Source organism: Thermobia domestica, chromosome 2, assembly GCF_964235325.1.
Source record: "Thermobia domestica chromosome 2, izTheDome1.hap1.1, whole genome shotgun sequence".
NCBI classification, from domain to species: Eukaryota; Metazoa; Arthropoda; class Insecta; order Zygentoma; family Lepismatidae; genus Thermobia; species Thermobia domestica.
Window position 1 is genome coordinate 78,220,972 of NC_137455.1, and position 19,826 is coordinate 78,240,797.

At 36.0% G+C, this 19,826-nt stretch overlaps 1 protein-coding gene across 1 annotated transcript in view; it reads left to right on the plus strand.

Annotated features, from left to right (window-relative positions):
- LOC145673029 (uncharacterized) overlaps positions 1 to 19,826 on the plus strand; it is a 170,523-nt gene that overhangs the window by 122,221 nt on the left and 28,476 nt on the right. The window contains exons 4-6 of the mRNA XM_081742356.1: positions 7,522 to 7,689; positions 15,907 to 16,098; positions 17,761 to 17,943. Coding sequence (XP_081598482.1) covers positions 7,522 to 7,689; positions 15,907 to 16,098; positions 17,761 to 17,943 — 543 coding nt within the window. The remainder of the gene's footprint in view (positions 1 to 7,521; positions 7,690 to 15,906; positions 16,099 to 17,760; positions 17,944 to 19,826) is intronic.

The following is a 19,826-nucleotide window of genomic DNA, read 5'->3' on the forward strand; positions in this document are numbered from 1 at the left end:
TGAGGTTCCTGAAAACAAACCCTTTGTAGACGAAAGCAAGTATAAACAGAATATGATCAATAATCTCTCTTATGAAGGTTTTTATATAACTTTCGTTTGGATTGGATTGGCACAGTATCCAACACCGAGCTATTGCTTTTGCAGCGATGAATCTTTGGCTTTTTTAAAATCATGTTATACTTGAGCTAAACTATGCTCCTCTTCTGACGTTTCACACATGAGACATCTCAATTATTTGTGTCAACAACTTGGCTGCACAGTATCACGACAAAGTTTCTCCACGAAGCGAAAGTGGTTCGACATGCTGACTGGATTAAATTTGCCGTTGTCATGGATACGGTTCTTCTAACACTGCAGAAAGATTTGTAACGAATGACAAGTTATTTGCATTCAAATACAGTTAGTATGATTGTTTCACATAGTAGGGAGAAAAAAGTTACAGAGCAAAGAAAAATTTGAAGACATAAATTCAGCAGTAACATTTTAGGGTATCACAGAAGTTAAAAATCACAGTGAATACAGTAAATGTAAAGTTTAAAATCCATTTCCGAAAAATTACGCATTACTTTGGGAACATGTCTTGCATGTTTAAACATTATAATACGTCTATTCTGAATATTTTCTAAACTTTTTTTTTTTTTTTTTTTTTTTAACTGGCAGCTTCAAGAATTGATCTAAGTTACTTTCGAAATTTGAAGTTGAGCATCTTCCTTCAATGGAATGTGAATTTTCCAATGATCTTAGTCTTCAAATGATTCCCTTGCCCCACTCTGCAGGTGGTCATACCAGTCAGTTACAATTTCAATATTTCTTATAGCCTATTTTGGATAACCTACTGCTAGATAAAACTGCGTAAAAAGTTAAATTATCTTCAGTTCATCTGAAGTTTTCCTTTCCCGAATTGTTTCTTCAATAAAACACATTTTGTAGTTGATTATTAATATATAACACTGGCATGGAGCCCTGAGGCGCTTAAACTGATCAGTTGATGTTTGTTGGGGATGTGATCAGCATATCACGAGTTTATCTTCGATTACTAAGCCTATTTTTATTTCTGATCTTATTGGCCTGAATCCACTACTTTTTTCATTAAGTGGAAGAAGCCATTGTGTTCCTGTAATTCCCCAATTGTTCTCACGATCCCACGTGAATTCCAAACTGTCAACATATTTTTTCTCCCATTGGTCAGCCATTCAAGTCTTGACAGAAGCCATGCTTGCTTGACTTTAATTATATCAAGGGAAAGTGTAGACCAGCGTGATTACAATGTTGGCAGATATGCATGATTTGGTCAATGGTACCATACATGTTAATTGCTTTGTCCATTGTAAGTTTATGATTAAGCAATCATAACACAATTTTATCGAAACTAAAATGTGAACTTTAAGAGAGACATCCGTTTAGATCCTCGCATATAATCTATTACAATAACAGGAGAGAATATAAAATCATATCGTTCTTAAAATAGAATTCCCTGCTTTACATGTACTTATTCTCTAAAGTTCTACAAGTTTCAATGTACTCTCATAATGAAATGTTTATAGTTGATCCTACATTTACCGCATCTTACAGCTAGTTAATAGGTGTAGTTTGATTTTTTTTAATGGACCAAGAAGAGTGTTTCTAATGCAGGCTTTGGAGTTTGTGTTTATGTGTTCAAAGTGGGTTATCCGTGTTTCGTTGCCCCTGACTATTATTTTGAAGAAAATTTTACAGTCGGCAGCATAGTGGCAGATAGAAACACGATTGTATTTGTGGATTTTGAGTTGGTTCGCAATTCACCTCGCACTAACATTACGAAAATCAAACTTGTTACAAGAAATGCAGAATCAGGACTAACATACTCGTCAGTTGGCAAGAATCATGGCGAACACGCTTTGAATATTGTCATCTGTAGGGCTTTGCTGGAGTGTACACTTTCTCGCACGTAACGCATGTCTGGTCATTTGTGAACATCTCAATCCATTCAATCGCATACACAATTCGTCATTGACACTTTTTCCTCATATTGCGCCCAAAATCGTCGATGGATTTAACCCTTTCCGGATCCTGGCTTTTTGGGCTATTTTTTAGACTTTCAGTCAGGCAGCTACTGTATCGACACTATTTATCCTAGGATCATGGTTCATACCCCATTCTCTTCAGAATAGAGCTGGCTTTCAAATGGTACCACTTGCATGCTCATACCATATACCAGAAGTGGGAAAAAATGTCAAAGTGAAAGTTTCGGAGGGATTTTTTCTCGAACTTTGGCCCCCCTGGACCCCCCTGTGTCAACGTAGCCATCTAAAAAAATCTGAGAAATAGTACTTGGTATACTGAATGTGTGTGCCAAATTTCACGTTTCTATCTTGAATAGTAAGGGAGGGAGAAATTTTATCAAAATTTCCCACCATGCCCCAAATTACCACAAAACACTATGATCTCAGGGGAAAAAAATTCTGAGACATCCCTAATTACCCTAGGGTCATGTGTCGCCCATATTCTCTTCTGAATAGAACTGCCTTTCAGGCGGTACCATTCACATGTCTCCATCATGTATCTAAGGCGGGAAATTGCAGAAAAAAGGGATTTTTTGGGTCTAAATTTCCCTTTTTTCAACTTTTAACCCCTCTGGACCCAGCCTGTTTTAACGCAGAAATCTGAAAGAAAATCTGTTAAATACTACTCGGTGGACTGAATGTTTGTGCACAATTTCAATCTTCTAGGTGCAAAAATAAGCCCGCCAGAAAAAAAAATCAGAAATTTCCCCATGTTACCCTATACAGAAGTATATTTTTAAAAAATTCACTGAGACGTCCTTAATTACCCTAGAATAATAATTCAACCGTCATTCTCTTCAGAATGGAACTGCCTTTCAGACGGTATGATTCACGTGTCTCCATCATGTATGTGAGGCGAGAAAATCCTGAAAAATGGGATTTTTTTGGTCTAAAAATCCCTTTTTCAGTTTTTTCCCCTCTGGACCCCCCTGTTTTAACGCAGAGATCTGAAAAAATCTGATAAATACTACTAGGTAGGCTGAATGTTTGTGCACAATTTCAATCTTCTAGGTGCAAAAGTAAGCCCGCCAAAAAAATATACCCACCATATCCCATTTTTCCCTATATAGAAGTATATTTTTCAAAAACTCCCTGAGACGTCCCTAATTACCCTGGGACAATGATTCGACCGTCATTCTCTTCAGAATGGAACTGCCTTTCAGACGGTATGACTCACGTGTCCCCATCATGTATGTGAGGCGGGAAAATGACGAGAAACGGGATTTTGGGGGTAAAAATATCCCTTTTCACCCCTTTGCCCCTCTGGTTACCCCTCTGTTTTAGCACTGACATCGGAACAAAAAATCTGGTAAATACTACTGGGTGGACTGAATGTTTGTGTAAAATTTCAATCTTCTACGTGGAAAAATAAGCCCGCCAAAAAATATTGAACATAGGCTTAGAAAATGAGAAAATAAATTTTTGACTTATGACGTCATCACCTCCTATGTCTGAACGCAGGAAGGTCTGAAACCATACGTAATGTCTTCTACAAGGCCTCTGGACTTGGGAAAAAAAAAAACCGGACGAAAAAGCTCAAATAGAAGAGAAATAACGCAATGTACCATGAAAAACGCGTATGGTACAAAATTGTACCATAGGATCCCCAAAGGGTTAAGCCATTCGTATACCTGCTGATCACAGAAAACTGATCACTTCCTGTTCTTCCTTAGTGTAAATGTAAAATGATGCCGTCATGTTTTATTTCAAATCCATTAGGAGAAAAGAACAGAATGATAGAAGACAACCAGAACAACAACAACAACAACAAATATTCACAAATAATAAATCTCTTATCTTATATGCTGATAAAGCAATTTGTCTAACAAAAATAATTGACAAAAATGCGGATAAGTATGATGGACTTCCTTGTACAATATAAATATGTCTCAAATGTTATTAGCGCATAATGAAAAAAACAATGTCCAAAGGTGAGGTATATCCCAATCGGTAGATCTCGTTGAGCGGAATAAAATTATATGGATGAGTGTAAATTCTCATGCGTAGTTTTCGAGAAAATATTTTATGGCTCTGAAAAGGTGGATCGTTTAATGCCAATAATGATTGAAAGTTATTATTCTGCTAGAACAGATTGTTCAGTGGCCTCATTTGGTCTTCAGGAGGACATATATGTAAAAAGCTCGCTATTAACTATAGAAGACTGTTCTTTTTTCTCGTAATGATGACATGTTACTAATACTAAGGCGTATACCACTTTTATAAAACGTTTTAATACTTCTGATCGCGATATTTGTGTATTTGTGTAACGAATGGTGTTAATGTTTTGTTTATTTTATGGATTCTTTTTCAAATATTTTTGATACTCTTAGGAAAAGTAACTGTAAATTATCTTCAATTGATGTGTTGGCATCCATACAAACAAAACTCAAGACTCTCTTTTCGTACTTATGACGCATCGCTTTTCATAAATAGCAAATAATCTGACACTGCAAAAGCAAACATCGCATCGCATCGCAATACCAAGCAGCTGGCATATGTTAATACCGGGCAGATGCTTTTAAGTAGCTTTTTAAATGTATTTCTTCACAAGCACTGTTAACTTCGAATATTAGTTCTGATTCTTCTCTTTTAATCCGAGCATGAATGAAAGTGATGTTTCTAGCTGAGCTGCTGTTACCGCTGATTCTTGTCCCGTCTGGTTAAAAATAATAAATTGTTACTCCACTAAGCTTTCCATTTCTTCTACCAGAAGCGTACCAAAATTTAATCAAAGGGATGGGTTCAAGCACTCAACCTCATATTATTTCAGGACACTCGCTCTTTATGTGTACGTATATTCATCTGGTAAATGCTTACGTTTTAGTCATGTTTTCTTGAAAGGGGAAGCGGGTTGTTAAAACCTATTTGCGTACGGCGCTGGCTTCTATAATGCGATTATTATGAAGAATTGTAACATTAAGAAAACCTAGCACATTTCCTTTTCTATTTCATGTAGTTAACAGTAATGAATGACCTCCTGATTTTTCTACAGAAGTAAACCCCAAGTAATAAAATATTTAAATCTGATCTTAACAAGTCTTTCCCGGTGGTCTAGTGACTAGTGGGCGTCTTTGGTGCAGCGGTGCTTGGTTCAATTCCCGGGGAGTGTGAAATTTGAACTTATTATGATAGTTCGGATTCAAATTTAAACGGGTTCAAATCATATCCACGTTTTATGCAATATCGGTGCTGAAAGAGAGACTAAACTCTTATCGGGAAATCAAATGATTTTTACACAGACTTAGTATATTCTTTTGTATCCTACATTTACTACACTATCGTACCTGTGCTTGAATTAGTCGTTATTATTTTAGAACAATTAACAAAACTCACATTAGAAAGCACTGTTATCTGATTCATTTGGTAACTCTGTGATGATACTTGTATATTTAAGTATGTATAGTTTATATACGAAGAAATCAACTGTTTTGTCGAAGATCAAAATTTAAAAGTTTAAAAGGGAAACATTATTTAAGGAAAGAACCACTACCTCTTACCTCCTAGTAACAAAGGGAAAAGGGGTGAAAATTTATAAGAGTGAAAATATTTCGCGCATGGTCACAGATGCCTTTTTGAACGACTCTACTGCTGGTTGGTTTAGCTTATCAAATTAAAATTCCACTACATTTTAATTTAACTAAAAGGTTAGGAAGGTAGATTTTCAACGAAACCTTCCTCAATCTTTTAGTAGACTAGTAGGTTACCTGATGTCACTACTCTTAGAAAATTAAATATTTCTGGTTTTGTTAGTTCTATGGACTCTAATTAATCAGTGAAAAGGAGCAAAGTGTGTGAAAAATCTATTAACATTTACTTTTCGTTTAATTTTGTTTGTTTCTTTAATCATTTCCATGAACTGAAATACATAGATTTCTTGTTCCAAAGTGCAACAGAGAGTTAACTAGGTCTCCATTTGGAGGGAGTATAAGTAATACTGGGTTACTGCTGGGAATGTGTACATTACTATTAGAAGACAGAAAGGAACAGCAAAAGCAAAACTATCTGCTTCTCAGCAATATTTTTTACACATACAAAATACATACCTAGGTATAACATATTCATATTCATAACAATCTATTATTTAGACGTCTCCCATAAAATCTATTGTAGCAGAATATTGGCAACGGAGAGAAAAGAACAGTTTTAAGTGTTATTGAAAAGAACTGGTTGGCACATTGGCTAAGAAGGAACTGTATCATGAGGGACATGCTAGAGGTTATGGTGGCAGGAATGAGAGGGAGAGGACGAATGAGGCTACACTTGATGGACGGTATCAAAACTGAAATTGTACGTGGGGACGAAGAGGTTAGCGGAACACCGTGAAGCATGGAAGCTTCTCAGTTGCGGCAAGTGACCTGCCAATCATGGCAGAATACCTATGATGATGAATACTGTGTGGCATTTTACCTACCTTTTTACAAAATAAATTACAGATTTTGCTTTCAATCGAGATTGTGTGAACTTCCGGATTGATACGGTACGTATTAAGAGACAAATTGCTTGCAAAGTATTTCTACATTCGTCGAAATGGCGAACGATATTCGGATGGAAAACGTTTAAATAATGTGAAGCGTCACTTACGTTATATGCAAACTGCCTGACATGACACGAAGCCTCAAACACTAAACTGAGCAGCCGGCGGTTTATGACTACAGGATGAATGACCAGCACATAGCAAATCCTATCGCCGTTGTAATTGGTTTATTCATTATATCCATACCGTCACATTCTTGGATTCCTGTTCGGCTTCTAGATATAAATTTCAAAGCTCAAAGATATTCCTAAAGTAGTCCACCGGTTGACAGTAATGTAGCAAATTACGATGTAATAAAAATTTGTCATTATTAAGAACAACAGATGCCTGAATAATTATTTCTCTTCCTTGTATTTAAGTATTTCTTGTGAAAAGAAAGCAAAATTGCATGGTGTGAAGTCATACAAACGGGCAGGCCTTTCAGTGACGTAGTGTTGTTTGATCCACTTCGGAAAATGTCATTCAGAAAGTCTCCAACGTAACTGCATAGTGTGTTGCAGGAGGGTAGGGGAGCTCCTGTGGCGAGTGACCTGAATAACTTTAACCAACTCAACATTCTGCAACATTTCTGGGTAACATTTGCTTCAGGTAAAACTACATCAAATTTCCAGATGACCCCCCCTTTCCTAACTTTTCCATACAAGCTATACTCATGTGTATTTATATACACGTCTGAGGATATTGAGTTCTATCCTTATTTTCTGGGAAAACTGACTTAAAGCACTTCTCTGTATTCAGATGGTTCTCTAATCATACACAAAAATGTGCACTTAAGTGAAATAAATGCATTAATGACTCATATTGAGCACTTCTAGTGTATAAGGTATGCAAAAAAATTACCAAATAGTGAAATTTGAGTCATTCCCCATTGATATTTTAATGCTTTGCCGTTGTCAATTGTATTCTTCTGTTGTATTCTAATGTAAAATTATCTTATTCTTGTAGATACAGATGTAGTGAAGTTTTGTAATAAGGTGGTTGAAGCAGGTGAGGGCTTTATTCACAGCCCTGGGTACCCAAAAGTATATACCACTGAAATGGATTGCTTTTGGCAGATAAGAGCTTCTCAAGGACAACGAATACAGCTAACGATCTTAGACGCTTCACTCAGAGGTAAGGAGATTGTAACTTTTTATTTGTCTCTTGAAAATAGTGAATGTAACTTTTAACAATGATTTTTGTTGATTGGTTTAGAGTTTAATGGCCAGCAGGCTGTATGCGACCTGGACCTAGCAATTTAATGGAAACATCTTTTAAAAAAATAGTACAACTTACCAGATTAATATAATGTTAGACAATCTTTCGCCCTCAGAACAGCTGTATACGACGTGGAATGGAGTAATATAGGTCATGAATGGTAGCAAGTATAATATTACACCATTCCGAGTGCAATGGAACATTGTTCCGTGAGAGAGGATAGAGGCGGAAATTTGTGGAGGATTCCTGTCTTCAAAACGGACCACAGATCTTCAATTATGTTTAGATCTGGGGACAGAACAGGCCAGGGGAAGTGTTAAACTTCATTGCAACGTTCCTCAACCTACGCCGCAACAGCTCCAGCTGTGTGAATGAGCGCATTATCATCCTGAAATATGACGTCATTGCCGGAAACATCTAGACCATAGGATGCACATGGCCATACAAAATGGCGACATAATCACGGGCAGTGACACTGTCGGTAAGCGTCAGCATAGAACTCATTAAAAACCGAAGTATTGCGGTCCTCATCATCACAGGGCCGCCACCGTGTTTCAGGCTTCGCCAGAGGCATTGCGGATCATGCACTTCTTTGGGTGTTCTTCACACGCAAATACAGCCTGTGGTTTGAAATAAGGCGAACCATGACTCATCCGACTATATCACACGTTTCTAGTCATAGCGGTCTCTGGTGCGTGTTCGCGGCACCATTGGCATCGTGCTAAAACGTGATGGTCTTGTATCAATAGTTTCACCTGTGCAAACTGACCGAATATGTCCGTGATATGTAACTTGTGGCGCGGACTGTGATTGTCGACAAAGGCTGTGAAGGTTGCTGCTTGAATTCCTTGGTCACTTGCACCACAGTCGAACGACGGTGACAATCTGCTTTAATGCTTGAAGGGACCTGTCACAGAGGATTTTCTTCCGAACGCTATTCCTCTCCGCTGATGGGATTTTGCCCTGAGTTTTGTAGGCCATCATAACCTCGCGATACACTCAACACACTTCCCACTTTCACCATGCTCGCACCCACATAACTGAGCGCCAACAATTTGCCCTCTTTGGAAATCCGAGAGGTCACCAATTTTACGCTATCATCGTCTCCTCCGGTCACTGAACTCTGCTGTTCTACTGTTCCGCACAGATTTCACTCTTAACACTAACAGCAGCCTGGCGCTGCAGTTACCGCCTGATCCTTTCCAACTCAAGCATCTAATGTGCTTTTAACACTAGATATTTTCATTAGCTTAGTAAATATCTGTATAGCTTAATGTGAGATCCGAACCCTGAGCTCCTACTGGAATAAACAATAATTTTGTCTTTGAAAAAAAAAATTACATGAAGATATCCATTAACCCTATCAGCATCTTTTATACTCTTAAACTTGCCATATTATCTTACCCATACCTCCTCCTATTAGAATTTGCATATTTTTTCATTAACTGTCTATACCAGGGCGCATAATTTGAAAGTCAGACGCACTCGCCAATCCAAAAATGATGGTCGCCAGTATCTCTCACGTAAAAATTATGAAAGTCCCCCTCGGCCTTTCATTTGAGAAAGAGAGAGATTAGATCAGGCACAAAATTTCAAAACCAGACATCTAGATTCAGGATAATCAATTTTGAATTGGACAATTCATATACATGTTAAAAAGAAATCTTACCGTAAAACTTCACGTTTCTGTAACGCTCTCTCTCTCAGCAGTGAAGTATCAGTTGTCGATTGCAGTTTTCGGATCAAAGTCCTTAAGTGAAGGGCTATTGATGGAAATTGTCAGCAAATCATCCAGTGTGTCTGTCTTCAGTGAATCCTGTAGGCAGTCTTGAAGCTTCTCTCACATGAAGCAGTACTCACAGGTTAAACTGCACAAAATGTGACAATTGGAAGCAAATTTAGGAATCTCGTAATTAAAGGAGAGGCGAATTACAACGTTATGAAGACTTCACATTCCGTGTTTTCTCTTATTCAGTGAATAATTTTCGTGCAAACCACAAAATGCGCAGCCCTGTAAGTTTAGGTAGAAACCATTCTTACTGAACACTGGTCGCCAGCTCTGAATTTCTAGTCTCAATGGCTACCTGGCGACCGGACAAATTTTGCCCCTGGTGTATACCCATTGACATCTTCTCAGCTTCACAACTAAACTTTCTTTTGACTCCGATCCCAGACTTTGTTTTCGTAGCTTTATTTCTTACACTGTATTGCTTTTCCACCCTATTATCTTTCTCTCTGGCCCCAATAATATGTAGGGTGCAATATTTACTGAACTGTTCCTTCCACGATGGGTATAGCGCCAATGAAAAATTGAAATCTCTATGCATAGAACACAACCAGCATCAATTACCATTACATGGACAGACTATCGGTATCTAAAATATAGATTTATGCCCGTTTGGCCTTTTCCCGTTTCGCCTTATGGCCTCAAAACATATTTTGACAGACAACAGGCAAGGATGTTACCTTAAGGCGGAACGGGAATTCCCGTTTCGCCTTATAACATGCAAGGGGATTTTCACTCCGTATCTGCAACAAAGAGGGATTTATTTTATTCTCAACTGCAACCTTTCTTTTATTTCATACAAATTAAACTCAAATATCTTACAAGAACATAAATTTTATTATCACACTCAAAATACTCGTGGCATATCAAGTTTTTATGTGGATATAATATGAAACAGCATTAATATATGAAATTATATCAATTTCACTGTTCTTATATCCACATAAAAACTTGATATGCTATTTTACGTGTGATAGACTTAAGAACAGTGAAATTGATGTACTTTCATATATTGGTGCTGTTTCATAAGTCTATCACAACTAAAATAACATATAAAGTTTCTATATGAATATAACATGAAACAGCATCAACATATGAAATTACATCAATTTCCCTGTTCTTAAGTCTCTTTTAGGCAGTGAATCATGTCGTCAAGCCTCTCCACTTTAGCTTTCTAAGTGAGCACTTGAAGAAGTACTGTAGTATTTCATTTTCACGTTGCTCGTCTTTCATTAATTCAGTGAAAGAATATATGTCTAACGAGGAAACCTATCCAAGTGCAACTCTGACTTCGAGTCGAGACTATGGTCGTTGGATACCTTGTAGCAAAAAAACATAACACGAAAAGTGATACATCCTCGATCGCAACCGTTGCGGAGATATAAGCGTGAAAAGTTAGAAATTGTGCTCCATACTATACATTACAAAGTCAGCTTCCGGGTCAGATTTTTCGGAAACGGTCAGGTAAGGAAACTCAGCGAATACATATCAACTTAGTGTTGGGAGCCCACCACCTTTTGAATGAAAAAATGTTGCCCCCGGGGCACTCGCAGGGTCCCAGTCGGGGTCCAACTCAAAATTGGCAAATGGAACCGGGGATCAAGTAGCATATTGTATGAAAGCTATTGTTAAATAAAAGAAGATAGAACAAATCTCAACTCTCTATGATGACCCTGTGCACACTTATACTTGGATAAGGTCCGTTGTGTAACTCTGTGAGAGAGACTGCAACAATTTGTTTAACTTCAATACCTTGCACTTTTAAACGTGTTTTCTGTTTTGTTATTGTCACAACTTAACGGATTTAGAAGAGTGGCCATATATTTTCTGATGTAGGTTGTATTGACATTTTGACCAGTTCCCCGTTTGCACAGGGTCATCATAGAGAGTTGAGATTTGTTCTATCTTCTTTTATTTAACAATAGCTTTCATACAATATGCTACTTGAACCCCGGTTCCATTTGCCAATTTTGAGTTGGACCCCGCCTGGGACCCTGCGAGTGCCCCGGGGGCAACATTTTTTCATTCAAAAGGTGGTGGGCTCCCAACACTAAGTTGATATGTATTCGCTGAGTTTCCTTACCTGACCGTTTCCGAAAAATTTGACCCGGAAGCTGACTTTGTAATGTATAGTATGGAGCTCAATTTCTAACTTTTCACGCTTATATCTCTGCAACGGTTGCGATCGAGGATGTATCACTTTTCGTGTTATGTTCTTTTGGGACAAGGTATCCAACGACCATAGTCTAGACTCGAAGTCAGAGTTGCACTTGGATAGGTTCCCTCGTAAGTGGTCTCTTGATGCCATTTTTAAAAAAGTTCCACATCTAAAGTTCTAAAATAACTTTTGGAGAAGTTACAAGAATAAATATTAAAATCATGCAGAGAAGCTTCAGTGTCAAAATTACTTATACCTTATTGCAACTCTTACTACCTAGGCATATATTTACCTATATATCTTAGTAATTGTTGACAGTGGCGGATCCAGGGGGCGATCGGGGCGATCTCCCCCAGAAGAGGAAACTCTCTTATTTTATATATATATAAATAAAGCTCATCCCAGAGTTTGAAGCTCTTAAAAGTAGCTCAAAGTAGCAGTATGACAACCCACCGCCCCCCCCTCCCCCAGAAGTCGGTCCTGGATGCGGCCCGGATTGTTGATGTTAGTTTTTCTGCCGCTCTCTTCATATTTGAGTACAAATACAAGGCTGCATGAGCAATTTTTTAAACAGTGACGCAAACAATACATTACTCTGAATACTTTCTTTGATTGTACGCTGTTCTATTCGTTCAAACGTAAATACTACTAGACTTACAAATGTTTTGCAAAATGACACTAAATTTCCCTATCATAATTTGAAAATTCCCTTCCCTGGTGTAAGGCGAAACGGGAAAAGACCAAACGAGAATTCCCATTTCGCCTTACAATCAAATTAACATACACTATCTTAGCATCATAGCGTGAAGTAATGAAAACAGGCATAAGGCAAAACGGGAAGACACCCTAAGATAATAACAGTGGAAATTAACGCTTCAGCACTAAAACTTTATACTATTTATCCTTCTTTTGTACAAGAATACCTTGCTTATAGACAGGAGCGTCATTTCAGATTTTGCTTGGGGGGGGGGGGAGCAAGATCCCTTGATATAAGTAAAATTTCGCGTATTTCGCTGATTTACTACTATTCTAATGACAAAATCTACATAAATCTCAAACTCAGGGGGGTCATTTGCCCCTCCCTGCCCCTCTAAATGACGCCCCTGCTTATACACCCAAAATCAAACAAACATAAGTAAATGATTCAACGATCAACATTCGTTCAAGTCAAATTAAACTTGTAATCACTATTGACTGCATAATAACATTCATGATCTATTAACAAATAAATTACAAACGAATCTCACAGCAATACATTATCCAATATTTCAGTGAAGTTTTCCGTCCATTTATTCTCCTAACACTCTTCATGTAACACTAACAGTAAGTAGAATTGTACACTTATAATTGCACGCAAGTTACAAAAACTTTATTTTATTTTATTTTTTTTTTAAGTTCTTTAATTTCATCACTCTCACTCAATAATATATGCCTTACCACGCTGAGTTAGGGTGTGTTTGGGTGTACTGGGTGCGTTTGCACATCCTAATGAATGTTTTTTAAAATTCAGTTGTGTGTTCATTTTTCTTCAGAATTTTAAAATGTTTTCAATTCACTGCAATAACATTTTATCTGATTTTCAACACACTTAAAACAAAAGTAAATAAGCACGTACGGATGTTGTAAAGAGAGTGTGTGGCTCTAATTACCTTTTGTGCATACTCATATGAAAAGTTCTGTATTAATTATGTTTTTGCACACCTATATGAAAAGTTCTTGCTACGCCTATGCTGAGTTAATAGAAAATTCGCTTTTCATCACTGGAAATCAAACCTGGGACCAATGGCTACATGAAAGCACATCTATAGCTATCTAAATAATCTATGTATTCACTAGTAATTACACTGAGAAAAAAAGGACTAGGATTTCCGTGTGGATACATCGTATTTACGCGGGTGCGCTCCTTAAGTAATGTAATTTCATGTATAAAAGTACAGCAGGTGGGAACACCATGCCAAGTCTGGACTTCGGCGTCGAAGTAGACTCGCTGTGATTGGATAATTTTATTCACATGATTGATTTCGTGTTAAAAACTATTACTCTCGTAAGGTAGGGAGTTACAGATTTAGAAAGAACCAAGAGGGGACACTCGTAGGAAGGTAGTAACAACATTATATACCTAAGTTACCACCGTCGGAATGGGTATTTCGTTAATTCTAGATTTGAAATGGTGGTCCCACAATACAAAATTTTTGCTGGACGGTGGTGTAGATCGTACTACTGATGAAACAACATTACTTAATATGGTGACGCGCGTAACCTGGTAAAAACAGCATTTACATGCCGACTGGATTGTGCATTTTTCTCCATATATTTGACCGTACTCGATTTAACAGTAATAGCACATTTGCCCCTTGATATAAAAGATAATTTCAAAACTCTGTATGACTTTTGTATCTCTCTTAGTCATAATTTTTTTTAATGTGAGCATAGTCTCTTTTCAAATAAACCATGTCTTTGTCCATATCGTTGTCACCTTTATATATTATATATATATATATATATATATATATATATATATATATATATATATATATATATATATATATATATAATATTCCAAAGGCATCAAAAAGTCATTGTATGGTATTTCTGGTGCAAAATGTAATTAATTCTTCCGTAACGAAAGAAAAGGTAAAAATTGTGAGTTAAGCAGCACTTCAGTGTCCGTATCCCGTAAAACTTTTATTAAAATTCTGGATCTGAAAGATGGTGCAATATCATGTTGGAACATAAAACCTTACTGGAAAAGCTTTCACTTATGCAAAGTTTTAGAACATAGTGTCCATTTTCTATCGTTTGGTAGTGGATGAGTCAGAATTATCTTGCTTTTTCCCCACTCTTTCGCAGATGGACTTCGAAACCATTGTTAATGTTAGAAACTTGACATTTTGCACATTTTTTACGCCTTAGTGCACCCGTAAAGTTAATTCACAGAAATTATCTACTCTCAATACTTTTATAAAAGTGAGAACAAAACCTGTGCGGACTTTTTGATATGTCGTTCCTTCGGTTTTTTTTCCCCCTAACATTGAAGTTTAGAGGACAATTTATCAGGACAACACCTATGATCTTTCCCAAATCAAGACAACACCTATGATCTTTCCCAAATCAGGACAACATCTATGTAAATATCTTTTCCAATCATATTTTTAAGTTTACAATAGTAACAATCAGTGGGAATTTTTTTAGTAACAAGAGCATAGCAAATTGTAGCTTGTATGAAAATTAGGATGTCATAGATTTCTTTGAAACATGCTTGAATTCTAGTTAAATTGACTGGAATTGATTGCTTTCGTATACAATTCTCTTCAGAAACGTAGTGTACTAGATTGTATTGTATACTGTATGATTTAAGTACTGGTTTCTTTTCTCATAGTGCTATTTCACACTTGTGTGTAGCAATCTGATTTTGCGTAACCGAGCCATTGGTTAGATTCTCGGTTATTGGAATCACAGTTTCAAGTGTTTCAAATAACATCGGAAATAAAGAGACGTTTAATTAAAACAGAGAAATACAAAACTTTTTCTGGCGAAGTGACAACTGTGAGAAATATTTCTAGTAAAATAATTTTATTATTTAGATTATAAAGCAAATGAATAGATACATCACACATGCAAAAAAGAAAAGGAAATGAAATAAAATGTCTGTCTTCCTTCTGATAATTGTCTAAACTCCTTAGCTACGCTATAGAAATTCTTTCCCTCCCTGACGGCTAACGCACGCTTCTTTGGTGCAGAAGGTTCCGGTTCCGGATTCGATTTCTGGTGGAAGAACCTTGAAATTTGAACGCATTGCAATGATTCGGATACCATATTAAACTGTAGGTCCATGTCTCACACAGCCTCCTTACTGAAAAGGCGCGCTAAATTCTAATCTATAATAATCAAACTATAGAGAATTGTTGCCTCATTCATTTCAAATTCCAAGTTCAACGTTAGTTTTCAGCGTGGAGGCTAAATGAAAGTTTGAACTGTATCTTAACAGAGGATATAAACCAGATGTACCGGAATCGTACCTAGGTCTCCCTAACAAAATTTGAGGTGAGGATTCTAGCCTTTTAGCTACCAACTAAATTTTTCAGTTCCTAATTATCTGACAAAATTCAATAATACATTCGTTTTAAATAAGGTTTATATAATGTGAAGGAAGAAATCGTTTTGAGAGTTTGGTTTATTTTTCCTGCAGGCATAGATCAGCCAAATGAGACTTGCAAAGATAAACTGGTGGTGAAGGAAGGTTCGAAGCTTTTATGGTCCACGTGTGGCAACGAGGAAGAAGCCGTTGTTATTGAGTCAGAGAGCAATGCACTGAATGTTACATTAATTCCTCGCACGAAACGACTATTCCCTAAAAGAGGAGTACTTATGCATTACAAAGGTAAGAACTGTATTACTATTGGTCTTTACCTCTTATATTAATTATTCTTTTTGTAATTTTCAGTATAAAAGAAAAAGCAAAGGACAACAACAAAATGTCGCTGTAATGAACGCAGTAGATATAACGAAATATTCAGAATTGTGAAATAATTTTAGATTCTTTCCCTTTTTCTCTATTAAATCTGCGTTAAAACATTTCGTTTTAACAAATTTAGAACTTCCAGTACCGCATGAAGAACGAAAATTTAGTCTCTCTCTCTCTTTTTTTTTTTCAAAATATAATTGAAATTCATCCTGTTTTATAAAATAAATACTTTTCTTATTATTTAGTACATTATTTTAATATTCAGATGATACGATAGTCTATTTCCAAATATGTACACGAACGTTCGAACAGAATAGCGATTTGAAAGTAAACAATGAGTGTTATTCCATTAAATAAGCTTTGTGCATCTTCCAATACAAAATATAAGAAACTAAGTAGAAGAATAAGCCAACATAATTTCTCTCTTATTTTAAAAATATTAAAAATTAACTACAACTATTAAGAATTTGTTTTAATTCTGCAATTATGTGCTTTAAAAAACAATGAAAGTCTAGAACATACTGTATAATATGAAAATTTGTTATGCTGAGCAATTTCATATTTGTATGTATATATATATCATAATATATTTTATAAAAAAATGTAAATTCATGAAGCAGTATACAAGTTTCCAAGACTTTATAGTGTATTTGAGACATTTTGAAGCGCGTCTATTGTGATATCATTGTGCACTTCTTGATTTTTCTGTAACATGGGTCTAAAAAAAAGCTATCCAAAGATTATAGAAGTCAATGAATGTCGTAACATTTCACACATATGAATAACCTATTTCTTCAAACTTATATTTTTCGTTCTCTGCTATTTATCAAGAAAGAAATAAAATGAGCATGGAAAGGGGTCTTAAAAGCATATGTATTCAATGATTTAAATTCAATATATAGACTAAATACAGTCCAATTGATACTTCTATATAGTGAAGTGTAAAAATGACTCGTAAAAGTATCAAGTAAAATTATTTAGTTTTGTAATACAAAAATATATAACGACAAAATAGTCAGATATAGAGACGTTCCTTATTTTGAACATTTCTAAGTCTATTTGACAAAAGTTTTGTGTTAGTTAATTTACAGATACACTTCATCAAACACATTAGCTATTTCACTGATTTAAAAATAATGTTAAATTATAATCATGTTATTTTAAGCTTATGTGATTTCTATGAGTCACTTTTAAAGTGTAACATGTGTAAAACAAAAGTAAGGACAATATGGTTTAAAGTTACGCTATTTTATATTGTATGAGTCACATTAAAACATAAATTTAAGAAATGGAACAAGCATTCTTCTAGTTCTAAACAACTAATCTTGAACTTTAATAAATGTCCATTATGAATTGTCCAATTTGAAATAATCATTACATATAATTACACAGTAATGACTAGGTATTCTTAACTCCAAATTTCATACAGTATATTATTAAGTATTTCTTCGATGTATCACAAAAACTGTAAGAATAAGTAACTTAAATACTGACAGATTTTCAATTTCACTTTTCTTCGAACTATAAACTTTGCAGTAATTGTTTGAATTGTCAACAAACTTTGCTATTATTTTCCAGCTTTAGGATGTCCGATATTGAAGCAACCAAAGGACGGATATTTTGTATATACGAATCAAACTTTTAGTCAAATTATGTGTTGCGTTGGATTTATGTTCCCAGACACGAAAGAAAGAGAACGAATTCTTCAGTGTAAGAATGGTAATTCCTGGGACAACGATCTTCCTGACTGTAGACCAGAAAGTAAGTATGTATGGGATTAAATACTCTTAAAACATGAAGTGCATCAAATGAAGATTTGAGGTGTACAAATCCTCTAGGTGCATGCTCTCTACTAATTTCCGAGTTAGATTCTCAATAAGAATCCCTGGGTACTGAGAAGGCATATTAAGTGTAAATTAACGAAGACTTGACACATCAATTTGTATCATCGTACTACTCGTTCTTCGCACGGGGAGAATAGGTATGTGGGAAATATTTAAATCCCTTTCCCCCTTAGAATACGCATTTCAATGAAAATGTAATAATAATAATAATAATAATAATAATAATAATAATCCATAAAATACTCTACCTTTGACTTAAATCTTGAAACACTCTACCCCCATAGAATACGAACTTTAATCGATGTGACGTTATAAGAACCCACCTTGACGTAACTACGATGTTCTTAATGTTATTTCAAGCGGGTCAGCCGTCTTCCAGACTCCGAAAACCATGGATTGGACACTATTATCGGTCACTTTGGATAATTTATTTTAAACCCTTTCTCACCTACCATGCTGGTAGGAACTGAACATGGGCTTAAGATCCTCGGGAGTGTTGGTATTCATCTTAGCGATTCCGAAAACTATGAATTCGACACTGTGTCGTTTTCGATTATTTTTACATTCCATCTCCTCCTGACCCCACGCATGGGATCCTAGAGGTCTTACCCACACTGGGTGCTGAACTTGGACTTAACGACGTCGGAAGTGTCAATATTCATACCAGTAACCCCGAATACTATTTATTTGACATTAATATCTGTAGTTTCCGATTATTTTTACGTTATCCCTGTCAATCCACACTCCTAGTAGGAATGTCATACCAAAGCAATTTTTCTTAGATTGTAAACCATACCTGTACCAAGTTTAGTTGAAATAACTCCATGCGTTTCAGAGTTATGGTGGAACGTACATACATACACACACGCACACACACACACACACACACACACACACACATATATATATATATATATATATATATATATATATATATATATATATATATATATATATATATATATATATATATATATATATATATATATATATATATATAATATAGGCGTACGAGTAACGCCTGTGGCGTTGCCCACTTAGAAAATAAAGAATAGAGTAAAGTAACGACAGGCTGTAAATTCTTGAGCCAGCTGACATACCCATTATTGCCTAAGCTTGGATTTAAGTCATCAGAATTGACACCAAACAGCTAAGCGATCCCGAAAACACAGTAATCGATGTATCCTGATGGATTCGACAGTAATCTCATTCATCTTAGACTTTCTTTTCATTCTTCCTCACCTCGATGGGGACTGAATTTGGACGTTAATGATATCTAGTGTGAATATTCATCTCAGCAACCCGAAATAGTATAGATTTGACACTAATATTGGTCGATATTGATTATTTGTGCATATCACTCCCTTTCCACCCTCTAGGTGTGCTAATTGGGGCTGAACGTAAACTTATACGTGATTGGAAGTGTTACCATTCATCTCAGAGACTTCAAAAACCAAAAACTAATGTCGATCATTTTAAATTATTTTTACACGTTTCCTTTTCCAACAACCGCTAGGGACGCTAAGAAATTTTACCCACACTTCGAGCTAACTTGAACTGAAACGGCTGATTCGACATTAATATCAGTCTTTTTCGATTCCAGGCGTGCTGATGGAGGCCGAACTCGGACTTAAGTAGCATTAAGAATGTCACGATTCATTTCAGAGACTCTGTAAACTATGGATTCGACATTAATATTGATAATTTTCATTATTGTTGTAAGTCACCCCTCCCACTCCCCCTAGGAGTGCTAGATGGTTTTACCCCCCACTGGGGGCTGAACTTGGGCTTGAACGACAT